The 13,209-nt window shown below is 37.8% G+C and overlaps 1 protein-coding gene across 13 annotated transcripts in view; it reads left to right on the forward strand.

Moving 5' to 3' along the window:
- The window catches only part of MTM1 (myotubularin 1), a 110,770-nt gene that overhangs the window by 84,787 nt on the left and 12,774 nt on the right, over positions 1-13,209 (forward strand). For all 13 annotated transcript variants that reach the window (XM_016944412.3, XM_063804321.1, XM_063804319.1 and 10 more), the window contains 3 exons: positions 2,582-2,767; positions 10,668-10,874; positions 12,505-12,597. In XM_016944412.3, coding sequence (XP_016799901.1) covers positions 2,582-2,767; positions 10,668-10,874; positions 12,505-12,597 — 486 coding nt within the window. The remainder of the gene's footprint in view (positions 1-2,581; positions 2,768-10,667; positions 10,875-12,504; positions 12,598-13,209) is intronic.

Genomic DNA, 13,209 nt, shown 5'->3' on the forward strand with positions numbered 1-13,209 from the left:
TGTGTACCTATTATCTTTCATATATATTTCAGGGTGAATACATATATATATATATATATATATATATATATATATATATATATATATTTTCATGTACATATTTAGCCTGAAATAGATATGATATAGCATTACAATGAAGTATTTACAACGAATATTTTAGAATATTAAAATGCATGAAATGGATACACTAATTAAAGCTCATTCCAGCAATAGAATTCCTGAAGGCCTTTTTAACACTCAGGAAACAAGCCTCTATTTCTAGTCCTCTTAGGAGTCAAGGGAAGGAAAATATCAAGGAAAAAGCCTAAGCTTTACAGATCTGTCATTCTTTTAAAAAGCTCACTTGTTTCCCCCTTCCTCTGCTGTGTCTCTCCGCTAGTCGCTAGTCGTCTATATCCATAGCAACAGGCCCGTAGACCTTTACATCATCGTCCTAGGTAATCTACATTGTTCTTTTTTGTTGAAGAAAGGAAAACCAAAAAGAATACTTCAAAAGTAACCAGAGATGTAGAATTTGAACTTTCAGGAACTCAGTGTGTGCTTGACTAATTGATTGTTGCCCTTTCTGACCTTCTGTTCTCCTTGGACCTAATTGTTCCTCCCTTACGGATATTTAGAAATTTACATCCCCAGATGCAACAAGCAACGGCACATCATTTTAAATTAAACAAAATCCAAGGATTGGTAAGATCTAGCAGCAAGCCGCTTCTATTTTTGTGGCAGTACATCGTGATGAATTAATGTGGAACTCTGCTAATGTCTGTTTTTACCAGAAACATTAGCGATGAGTAATAAAGTATATTTTTCCTTTTATTTTTTCACTTATTTTCAGTTTTTTATGAAGAGAACTCTAGTTTCAAGAATCTCTTTGAAAATCACCATAACTATTTAAAAACCACATGTGTAGACAAGCAGGAAGAGGAGAAAGTGGCCCACTTAAATAATAAATTGCTTATTTATTAGCTAATAACTTTTTTAAAACAACACTGTGAATGTTTACTGTCTACTTACCACTGATACTATTTAGAGCAAGCTCTAAAGAAATATTTCTGCCTAACTATATTTTCTTGCCTAGAGTCTTTAGAGACCAAGATCTCTGGCTTTTAACATAGGTCTCCAAGTTTGAAACCTAAATGGATGGTAGCCTTACTTCTGCAGGAAACCTTTTTCTCTGACTACCTCCAGGAAAAAACAAAAACAAAAAACAAAAAACAAAACCTAAGTTTCTTTGGCCCTTCTATCCATGGCTACAAGCTTATATTCCTTCCATTGTTGTTAATAAAGAGAAAATAGGCATATTGTAGCTATGGCACATTTGTCTGGTGACTTCTCCTTTCCTCTTCAGCCCCAGGCAGATGTTTCCCTGTTCTGTTCCTACAGGCACTCTGGAGTTAGTATAATATTGTTTTCTTTGCAAGTCTCAGAACTGTTTAACTTTTTCTTAAAGGGCCAGAGGCCACGTGTTCTATGCCATTTCAAAACGTTTAAGCAGAATGCAGCCAGATTCCTAAATGAAACCATAGCATCTCTTTTTGTCAGTGTGGAAAATGGGCACTCTTCACCATGCTGTGAAGATGAACCAAAGCCTGCCCTGGCAAGTTAATACTTGTAGTTGCTGCAGTAGGCGGTAGCCATCTTGTCTCCTCTTGAAATCTTCTATTCTTTCAGAGCTCACTATGTGCAGTGCTCTCTCACTGGTGTTTGCATAGCAGAGAAATAGTCATGGTTTAGTAGAAAAAGTTTGAGCTTTGAAGCCAGACTTAGACTTAAATTCCACTTATTACCTATGTGACTTAGGGGATAGTTAACTAGCGTCTCTGAGTTTCTGTTTTCTCATTGGCAAAATGGGGACAGTAATACCTATCTTGCAGCACTGCTGAAGAGAGAAAATTATGTAAAGCAAGAGTCACAGTACCTGGGATGTCATAGGAGTTCATTAAATAGTGGCTGGCATTAGCTATTATAATAGAGTGTGGTTCCTTTAATAGTATGAGACCTAGGTAATATTATCCCCTGTTTTACAGGAGAGGATGTTGAGGCTCAGAAATGTTAAGTGCCTTGTCCCAGATCACATGGCAAGGAGAAGCTGAAGCTGAGCTATCTCAGCCTGGGTCTGACTCCAAAGCCTGTTGTTTTCCTCTAATGCATCACGTCCTACGTGAGTGCTGTTACAGTGCCAGAGGTGCCTGCTGCTGCCTCAGTCTGGCTGCCTCCCCCCTTCCCCCTGAAGAGTACTATTAGAGATACAAAACTAATGGAGAACGAGGACCTTTCACAACCTGCTTTTGCCTTTCCAGATCCGGAAGAAGAGCTATTAATTATAGAGCATTTTGAGGATGATTTTTTTCCTTAGGAATACAGATTCCCCAGGAAATTGCCAGCCTTCTGTCTTTTTTTCAACTCAAAGTATGACTAATGTTTTTGAGACTTGTTGTTGGCTAGGAAGTCAAGTCACATCAATTATTCATTTAAATTGGAGGGTTTGGGGTTATTTGGAGGACAAATAACTAGAAATATTTGTGTAAGTTTCTGATGAAATAGAAAACTCAACTGATTGTTTGTATTTCATGTTGTTTCTTAGGCAACAGGAGGAGGATATGAAAGTGATGATGCATATCATAACGCCGAACTTTTCTTCTTAGACATTCATAATATTCATGTTATGCGGGAATCTTTAAAAAAAGTGAAGGACATTGTTTATCCTAATGTAGAAGAATCTCATTGGTTGTCCAGTTTGGAGTCTACTCATTGGTTAGAACATATCAAGGCAAGTATATTTTGTGAAAATATTTGTGTATATAAAAAAGAATGTAATTGTTTAGTGGAATGGAGATATTTTTAAATTCCTTAAAAAAATGGACATTGAGAGATAAACTTTGTAGTAGAGGGCCACATTTAACAGTTTTATGTTGCTTTATAATTTGCTTACCTAAATTAAAGATTTCACATCATCACTCCAGAATATATTTAGAGTTTGCAAAGACATCTCTTTCCATCTTTCAGTATTAAGTCGTTCAGTCTTTCATGCAGGTTTATTTAGGAATAGCCAATTTATTATCTAACCATTACTGGGTATGACCTCTTTGGACCTAGATAGAGGTGGTTAGTTTTGTTTTTTTTTGTTGTTTTTTGTTTTTTTGAAACTAATCTCAAATGACTTATTTTAAAGAATTGGTTTTGTGTTTTATTATGTTCAATCCTTTATCCTGATAAAGGCAGCGATAATCCTCCACTTTTTAAAAAGTACTTGAAGCGATCTGAGGGAACTAACACTTTTAGAAACCATTTAGTTCTGTACACAAACAAAAAGTCAGCTTTAATGTATAGGTGAATTATTAAGATATATTCTCTAGTCAAATTTTGTTTTCCAACTTACCCTTCATCTGCAAGTGGTGGCATGCTCTTCTCAGCTAGCGAGGCTCACCCTCTTGGTGTCATCCTACATTTCTTTAGCTCCTGCACCGAGCTAATCATCAAGTACCACAGGCCCTTCCTTGGAAACATGTCTGTCACTCTCATAGTCCCCTCACCCCCACACTGGCAGCATTCAAACTAGGCCATTACTACCCCTATCTTTGCACTCTTAAAATGGTTCTGTTTTCTCTTCCTTCCCTCTCGTATCTATTCTATAAGCAGCTGACAGAACATTTTCCTAAAATATCCTGCTATTCCAAAACCTCTGGGGGCTCCCAACAGCCTAACCTGACAGCCACACCCCTGTTCATCTGGCTTCTGCAGGTTTGTAGATTAACCTGCAACTACAGAAATCCTTACTCTTCCTAATTCCATCTCACTTACGCCTGTTTCTGGGCCTTTGTCTAGGTTGTCCTCTTTCTCTAGAATGGATTCCCCCATCCTTCCACTTTCTTCAAGGACCAGATCAAATCCCACCAAATCTCAAAGGGAATGTTCCTTCCACTGACTTTGCTATACATTATGTCTCTTTTTACACATACCTATCATCTCTTCAATCATATGTGAACCTCCTTAAAGTCTTATACCATTTTCCCATTCACAAGGTCTAACATAAAAACCAAAATAAAACTTTTTATTATACAATAGTTTTCAATTGACAGAAAAATTGTAAAAGTGCTATAGAAAGTTCCCATATACCCAACCGAGTTTTTCTTCTTATTGACATCTTACACTGCTCACAACTATGGCATGTCACATTGTACAGTATACTAGTCACAACTAATAAGCCAATATTTATACATTATTAACTTATTATTAATAAAGTTCATACTTTATTTGGATTTCCTTAGCTTTTACCTAATGTCCTTTTTCTGTTTAAGGATCCCATCCAGGTATCACATTATAGTTAGTTGTTACAGTTAGGTTTTTTTTTTTTTTTTTTTTACAATTCATTGGTGAGGATGACAAATTCATAAAAAAATGAAAGGCAAAATAAAAATAAGATTTGATTGGGACCTTGGTCAAGAGAAACACCATGCATTTGGGGTAGTGATGGGCCGTCCACCTGGTGGTGTCTAGCAGGCAGGCTTTCTGCAAAGTAGAACCCAAAATAGAGACTTAACACAGAGATGTTGGTTTGGCAGTCAGCTATTGGGCAACAAACGCAAGCAAAGCCCTTTAATGTAGATTCTGAGAGAGGATGTGTGGGGAAAAGATCAGAGGACTTTGAGTGGAGCTTTGGGCCTGTTTGTATTCAGGGCAGGAGGTGAGAAGTGGAGCTCAGTGAAGGAGGCATACCAGAGAAATGGACATCAAAGGAGGATATTGGAAGGTAAAGAAAGGGTCTTAAGAAGAAAGGGTCAGTGGTACTTGAAGGAGGTTTATTAGCAAGGTCCTTTATGACCTTGGGGGTGTCTAGTGATGTGGTGGGTGTGAGTGAGAAAATAGAGGTAATGAATATCAACTGTTCTTTTAATAAGAGAGAGAGTTAAGGAAGGGGGAAGTGTTGAGGATCATATGACTATGAGAAGGGCTTTTCAAGTCATGGGAAGCTTCAGCCTGTTTTGTAGACAAAGAGAAAAGATTTACTTCAGGAATTTTTTTAAGGGAAATAATCACACAGGTCTGAAAATATGAATATACTAGAATGCTTATGATAGCGGAAAAACGGAGCCAGCATGGTGGCTCACGCCTGTAGTCCCAGTGCTTTGGGAGGTCACAGTGGGAGGATCACTTGAGCCCAGGAGTTTGAGACCACCCTGGGCAACGTAGTGAGACCCTGCTTCTTACAAAACTCAAACAAACAAACAAAAAAACAAAAAATAGTTGTAGTGGTGCACAACTGTAGTCCCAGCTACTCAGGAGGCAGAGGCAGGAAGATTGTTTGAGCCCAGGAATTTTCAGGCTGCAGTGACCTATTAATATGATTGTACCACTGCATTCCAGCCTGGGTGACAGAACAAGGCCCCATCTCTTTAAAAAAAAAGTGGAAAAGCATTGGAAAGAACCTAAATGTACAAGAAAAGTTATATATATATACACATATATATATGTGTGTGTGTGTGTGTGTATACATATATATATATACACACACACACACACACATACAGAATTTAGAAAGGTATCCACCAATATGTGAATAATTATTATTTCTGAGTAATAGGGCTATGTTTTCTCCATTTTTTTCCAGGGAATATATATTTTCTAAATAAGAGGAAAAGCTTTTTTTTAAAAGAGAGAGCACAGGTACAGGAGTTATTGGCAAGGTGGCTCAGCTGCTACTCTGAGCTAGATAGAAGGAAGAGAGACTGGGTGAGAGTAGGTCTTGTTCAATGGCTCAGATGTCTGAGGAAGTTAGGAGGTAAGGCCATCTGCAAAAGATGAAGTATGGAAGTTAGCACTTAAGGAATGTGGGAAATGTTTTAAGAGACCTCTCTAAGGTTTTATAGTTTTGTCTATAGCAAAGAGGATATGAAAGAAATGAAAGAAACTGTCATTGTTCTGTACGGAAGCCAAAGGAGTTACCAGGAGACTGGGGAGTCTAGGTGGACACTTGTAATGATATCTGACTCAGGGCTTCTCAGGCATCAGTCACATCATAGCAATTCAGACAGTGAAGCAGAGTTGTGGATAGCCTTGAGTTGGACCTTGAATACTGGATGGAACGAGGGGAAACCCATTCCCTGCCTCTTCCAGTTTCTTGTAGGCATATCATTCCATCCTCTGCCTCTGTGGTCACATTGCCTTCCCCTCTTCTGTCTGTATGAAATCTCCCTCTGCCTCTCTCTTATCAGGATTTGTGTGATGTAATTTAGGGCCCACCTGGATAATCCGGAATAATCTATCTTCTCAAAATCACTAAGTTGATCACATCTGCAAAGTCCCTATTACCATGTGAGGTAGTATACACAGGTTCCAGGGATTAGGACGTGGACATCTTTGGTGACCATTATTCAGCCTTCTATACTATCTTATAGCCCTGGGTCTGCTGACAGGTGGCATGGCCATCACTAACCTGTAATCTGGTGAAATGGTGTCACCATTCAATGTATGAAAGCAGGGCAAGCCTTTTGCAATGAGAAAATCACCATCCTTAGCATGCCTCTCAAATCATCATTCCAGTTCACTGACAGCCCCAGCAGAGTGGAAGAAGGACTCTGTAGTGTCTGGAGCTTGTATTTCCTCTTTGTCCTTTTCAATACAATACTCTTCCCCTATAGTCCTGCTTCTTTTAAAGTATCATATTGTTTTGGCCTTCTTGGATGGCAGCTAGCCCTCATTGAGCCTATGCTCAATGTGAGCACTTTATGGGGAGCATCTTTTAGTCCAAGACAAGCTAGTGGGGACATGGCTCATTTCTTCACAGTAGAGAGAGAGAAACCATGGTTACTCAATTGGCCCAAAGCACGAGATATCAAAAGTGGAATGAGGTTTCAGGCCCAGGTCTTCTGCCATAGAGCCAGTGCTCTTAACTACCGTGATGTATACTGCTTGATGGCTGTCGTTTCTTTCATCAGTCACAAGTCCATCAGATTATTTAAGAGTTTTTGGTCGTGTGTTTTTAAAACTCTGGTTTAGTTTTATTAGATAATTATAGCTGTTTCTGTCAGAAGTGATCGTGGGAATTAATACTTAATTAGAACACAGCTAACATTTTTGAAAATAATTGGCTGAGATTGAGTCCTTTTTATATTATAAGTGAGGGAAGTATCTCGAGTGAGAGTTGCCCTCTGTAAAAATGCATTAGAACCCCAACTTCATTAAATTGGACTCAAGTGATCTAGTATATTACCATTGCTTCTCAACAGCCCTTTCTTCAGAAGTACTTCAAATGAAAATTGTAAACAGGATTTCAAGGAGAATACTTAAAATGCTTGAAGAAATAAACGGCTCTAGTCATTTTAGGAGTAATGGATTTTGTACAACTAATTGATGTACATCCTTAGGTCCCTTAACCTTTCCTTCTTGGCACTACTTTATCCACTTATCTTTAGTTACATTGTATATGTAAAACTAATGAAGTTACATTTCTTTATTTTTATTTTTGTAGATTCAAGGGGTAAATGTACAGGTATGTCACATAGATGTTGCATAGTAAGGTTTGGGTTTCTAGTTTACCCGTCACCCAAATAGTGAGCATTGTATCCAGTACGTAATTTTTCAACCCTCATACATCAGATCTTTCACTTGGTCCGCCTTTTCCGTGAATTAGTTAAAATAAGCGAATTTCCATTTCCTTGAATTGGGTAAAATGACTATAATACATGTCTGTTGCATGGCTGTTAGAATTTTGGAAGCTCCATGGAAGAAATCTTTTAAAAACCAACCCAAAATTACATAATATATACAAATTGTTGATACGCATGTGAAAAGATGGAACTCTCATACATTGTTTCTGGGAATGTGAAATGGTACAACCACTTTTTAAAATAGTTTGGCAGTTTCTTTTAAAAATTAAACATATGGCCAGGCACAGTGGCTCACGCGTGTAATCCCAGCACTTTGGGAGGCCGAGGCGGGTGGATCACGAGGTCAGGAGATCGAGACCATCCTGGCTAACACGATGAAACCCCATCTCTACTAAAAAATACAAAAATTAGCTGGGCGTGGTGGCGGGTGCCTGTAGTCCCAGCTACTCAGGAGGCTGAGGCAGGAGAATGGCATGAACCCAGGAGGCGGAGCTTGTAGTGAGCCGAGATCCCGCCACTGCACTCCAGCCTGGGCGAAAGAGCGAGACTCTGTCTCAAAAAAAAAAAAAAAAAAAATTAAACATATATTCACCATATGATCCAACCGTTTCACTCCAAGATATTTTACCCGAGAGAAATAAAAACACTGTGTCCCTTCAAAAAATGTGTATGCAAAAGTTCATGCCAGCACTATTCATAGTAACCAAATGCTAGAAACAACCAAATGTCTATCAGTTGATGAATGGATAAATAACGTGGTCGGTCTATATACAATGGAAGGTTATGTGACCATGAGAAGGAATGAAGTACTGATTCATGCCACAACACAAATGAACCTTGAAAACATGAATGCTAAGTGAAAGAAGCCAATCACAAAAGGCCACCTATTGCATTATCCTATTTATGTAAAATTTCTAGTAAAGGCAAACTATAGAGACAGGAAGCAAATCAATAGTTGCCTGGGGCTCAAGGTGGGAGAAAGATTGACCTTAGATGGCACAAGTAAACTTTTTGGGTGATGCAGGTGTTCTACAACTACATTATGGTGATAATTGCACAACTGTATAAATTTGCTAAATCTTATTGCACTCACACTCAGGATGGGTATATTCCATGGTTTATAAAGTATGTTTCTGTAAATGCATGAATCATCAAAAAATGACATCATAGCAATAACTTGTTGTATACGTAAATTTATTGATACTTCTAAGTCTCAAATTTTTACTAGAATACTTTCACTTTAAGTACCCTACTGTTTATGAGCCAAATAAGAGTTGATATATTGCCAATTTAAAGGTCAAAAGGTGGATTTCACTGTATCATACTTTTACAGTCTAGACGCGACCTGTTGGGTCAGTGATTTTTTTTTTAATCTGATCACAGTTATGGATTGAATTTTTGTCCCGCAAAAATTTATATGTTGAAGTCCTGACCCCCTGTACCTCAGAGCGTGACCCTATTTGAAAAGAAGGTCTTTGCAGACATGTTTAGTTGAAATGAAACTGTACTGGAGTAGTGTGGGCTCTTACTTTGTTATGACTAGTGCCCTTATAAAAAGAAATTTGGACACAGACACACACACACACAGTGAGACTGCCATGTGAAGATTGGCTGCCCCAAGCCAAGGAACGACCAGAGGCTAGAAGAGTGACCTGGAAAAGATCTTTAGTGGTGAGCATGGCACTGCCAGCACCGTGATCTCAAACTTCTAGCCTCCAGAACTGTGAGACAATATATTTTTGTTGTTTAAGCCTCATAGTTTCTGGTACTTTATGACAGCCCTAGCACACTATCGCAATCACATCCATGAAAATAAGTTTGAGATGCAGTTTGGCTTTTCATTTGTTTCAGTTTGTTTTTTAACACCTGGGCACATTCAAATGCAGTGTCTGCAGCAAAAGTAACTATCATCAGAGTGAACAGGCAACCTACAGAATGGGAGAAAATTTTTGCAATCTACCCATCTGACAAAGGGCTATATCCAGAATCTACAAAGAACTCAAACAAATTTACAAGAAAAAAAACAACCCCATCAACATGTGGGCGAAGGATATGAAGAGACACTTCTCAAAAGAAGACATTTATGCAGCCAACAGACACATGAAAAAATGCTCATCATCACTGGCCATCAGAGAAATGCAAATCAAAACCACAATGAGATACCATCTCACACCAGTTAGAATGGCGATCATTAAAAAGTCAGGAAACAACAGGTGCTGGAGAGGATGTGGAGAAATAGGAACACTTTTACACTGTTGGTGGGACTGTAAACTAGTTCAACCATTGTGGAAGACAGTGTGGGGATTCCTCAGGGATCTAGAACTAGAAATACCATTTGACCCAGCCATCCCATTACTGGGTGTATACCCAAAGGATTATAAATCATGCTGCTATAAAGACACTTGCACACGTATGTTTATTGCAGCACTATTCACAATAGCAAAGACTTGGAACCAACCCAAATGTCCATCAATGATAGACTGGATTAAGGAAATGTGGCACATATACACCATGGAATACTATGCAGCCATAAAACAGGATGAGTTCATGTCCTTTATAGGAACATGGATGAAGCTGGAAACCATCATTCTCAGCAAACTATCGCAAGGACAAAAAACCCAAACACCGCATATTCTCACTCATAGGTGGGAATTGAACAATGAGAACACTTGGACACAGGAAGGGGAACATCACACTCTGGGGCCTGTTGTGGGGTGGGGGGAGGGATAGCATTAGGAGATATACCTAATGCTAAATGACGAGTTAATGGGTGCAGCACACCAACATGGCACATGTGTACATATGTAACAAACCTGCACGTTGTGCACATGCACCCTAGAACTTAAAGTATAATTTTAAAAAAGAAAAGAAAAAAGAAAAGAAAACAAATGCAGCGTCTGTAGAGGACAATCAACAGATCCTGCAGCTCTTAGTGTTTCCTTTTGATAAATCTTTGTTCTGGACATTAATATTTTAAAGCATGGCTTTTTCTAAGTTTAAAAACTATCAAATTTAAGCAGTATCTTATAGCTCCTTACTGACTCACGTATTTTTCTTTGTCAGCTCGTTTTGACAGGAGCCATTCAAGTAGCAGACAAAGTTTCTTCAGGGAAGAGTTCAGTGCTTGTGCATTGCAGTGACGGATGGGACAGGACTGCTCAGCTGACATCCTTGGCCATGCTGATGTTGGATAGCTTCTATAGGAGCATTGAAGGGTTCGAAATACTGGTACAAAAAGAATGGATAAGTTTTGGACATAAATTTGCATCTGTAAGTAAACAAAGCTAATTTCTAAAAATAGATCACTACCATTCAGGATTTTAAAACTAGTTGTTAAATTACATATTCAGTATTACAATGAAAATCTGAGGAGTGTAATAAAAACTTTACGAGTTTGAAAATGCATGATGCCTTGGGTAGTGAAAGTCTTTTTAAGAGATATGTTTATCCATCTGCACTGTTTGCAGTTTCACTTGAAAGTAATACAAAGGATCTTCATAGAAATGTTTACATTGAAATTTCATAAGAGAAGGAAGACAGACAATTCTTTCTCAAATAATATAGCTATTAGAGTCAAATATATTTTATAGACTTTTAGTTGAGGCTTTTTATTTCTGATATGCATTTTAAAAATCATCGAGAGATGAATAAGTTCAAAAGAGCTATTGTATAACATGATGACTGTAGTTAATATATTCTTGAACAATGTTAAAAGAATGGATGTAAAGTTTTCTTACCACAAAAATGGTAACTATGAGGTAATGTGTATGCTACACATTAAACAGACAGTCAATATATATAAATTTCTCTCTCAATTAAAAATAAAAATAAATAAAATTTTTTTAAAATAAGCCCCCCAAGAAAATTTTTTTAATGAAATCATCAAAAGAACATACTAAAATTCATATTCCTAGATCTTATTTCCAGATGCCCTTTGAATATACATTTTGACCCAGCTCCCCAGTGATTCTCATGAAGGGGATCCGTAGGCTACCCTTTCAGAAACACTGCTATGTATCCTTTTAGCCTTCACCCAGGTTTCATAGTGTGAATAACATTTTCAAATAGAAAGAATCATTGTGTTTTTTTGCTTGTTTGTTTGTTTTTGAGATGGAGTTTCGCCCTTGTTGCCCAGGCTGGAGCGCAATGGCGTGATCTCGGCTCACTACAACCTCCACCTCCTGGGTTCAAGCGATTCTTCTGCCTCAGCCTCCCAAGTACCTGGGATTACAGGCGTGCACCACCATGCCCCGCTAATTTTTTGTATTTTTAGTAGAAATGGCGTTTCACCATGTTAGCCAGGCTGGTCTCAAACTCTTGACCTCGTGATCCGCCCACCTCAGCCTCCCAAAATGCTGGGATTACAGGCATGAGCCACTGCACCCAGTCATAGAAAGAATCATTGTTTAGTAAATGAATACATTGTGAGATTTTTTGGTTTTGTCTTGTTTTTAAGAGAGAAAGAACATTTAATTCTAATCATCATACCTTTTGGACATGATTTTAAGTCTTGAAACTTTAGGATTGTTTTCTTCGCGACTGAAAGAACTAGGTTGAGTGTATTGCTAACATACTATGTAGGATAATCATGCCCATTCTATCCATAGCTGTTCAGGACTTGTACAAAATTCTGATTATATGAAATAATTGTAATAATCACCTAGGATAATGATTCTTTGGCAATTTTTATTGGTATTTTACAGACGTTTATATACTTAATTTCCATTATTTTGAAACCTTACATTGCCTATATTGCCATGGAAGTATATATTATTTCCTCTCTGAGAAACTTGGCATTTAGAAGGCACATTGCTGAATTGCATTGTCACATTTTGTGTTATATGCTTTCTCAGTTTTGTACCCATTAATTAAAACAAATTATCTTCATCAATTTATTCAGCGAATAGGTCATGGTGATAAAAACCACACCGATGCTGACCGTTCTCCTATTTTTCTCCAGTTTATTGATTGTGTGTGGCAAATGTCAAAACAGGTAAGGAATATGAGGGATGAAAATACATTCTACTTATTGTTTAAATTAAACATTTTAATATAATGATTGGGATTTGACCCCAAAATAATACAGGGTAGAGCTAGAGATGAAGCAAGACTGGGCATGTGTGAATACTTGCAGAAGCCAGGTACATGAGCGTTCACCTTTTTATTCCTGCTACTATTGATATATCTGGGATTTTCCCTAATAAAGTTTTAAAAATTAAGTATTTAACTCTGATGTCTCTACTAGTGGAAGATCAATGGAATTGACAATACCAAGTTGTCGTTTATATACATTTTACACTGACATTTATATATAGCCGTGTCTGCTATCTCATAATAGCTTAAATAAGTAAACTACACTGTACTTGCAGGAGAACCCAGAAAATCAGCCTGTTTATCTCATTTTCCTCTTTATTGCTTTATTTAACACTTAAAGTGCTCAGTCCTATATAAACTGCTAAAAAAAGAACAACTGTAGTGTGTGTGCAGATTACAGCCTCTGCTGTCCTTCCTAGAGCCCTACAATGTGGCAGCATTTGTTTACTTCTACAGTGTATCTTTCTAATTTTATAAAGTTTCAGTCCCAGTTTTTCATGCTTTGTTTGCT

The sequence above is a fragment of the Pan troglodytes genome, chromosome X (genome assembly GCF_028858775.2).
Source record: "Pan troglodytes isolate AG18354 chromosome X, NHGRI_mPanTro3-v2.0_pri, whole genome shotgun sequence".
In the NCBI taxonomy this organism is placed as follows: Eukaryota; Metazoa; Chordata; class Mammalia; order Primates; family Hominidae; genus Pan; species Pan troglodytes.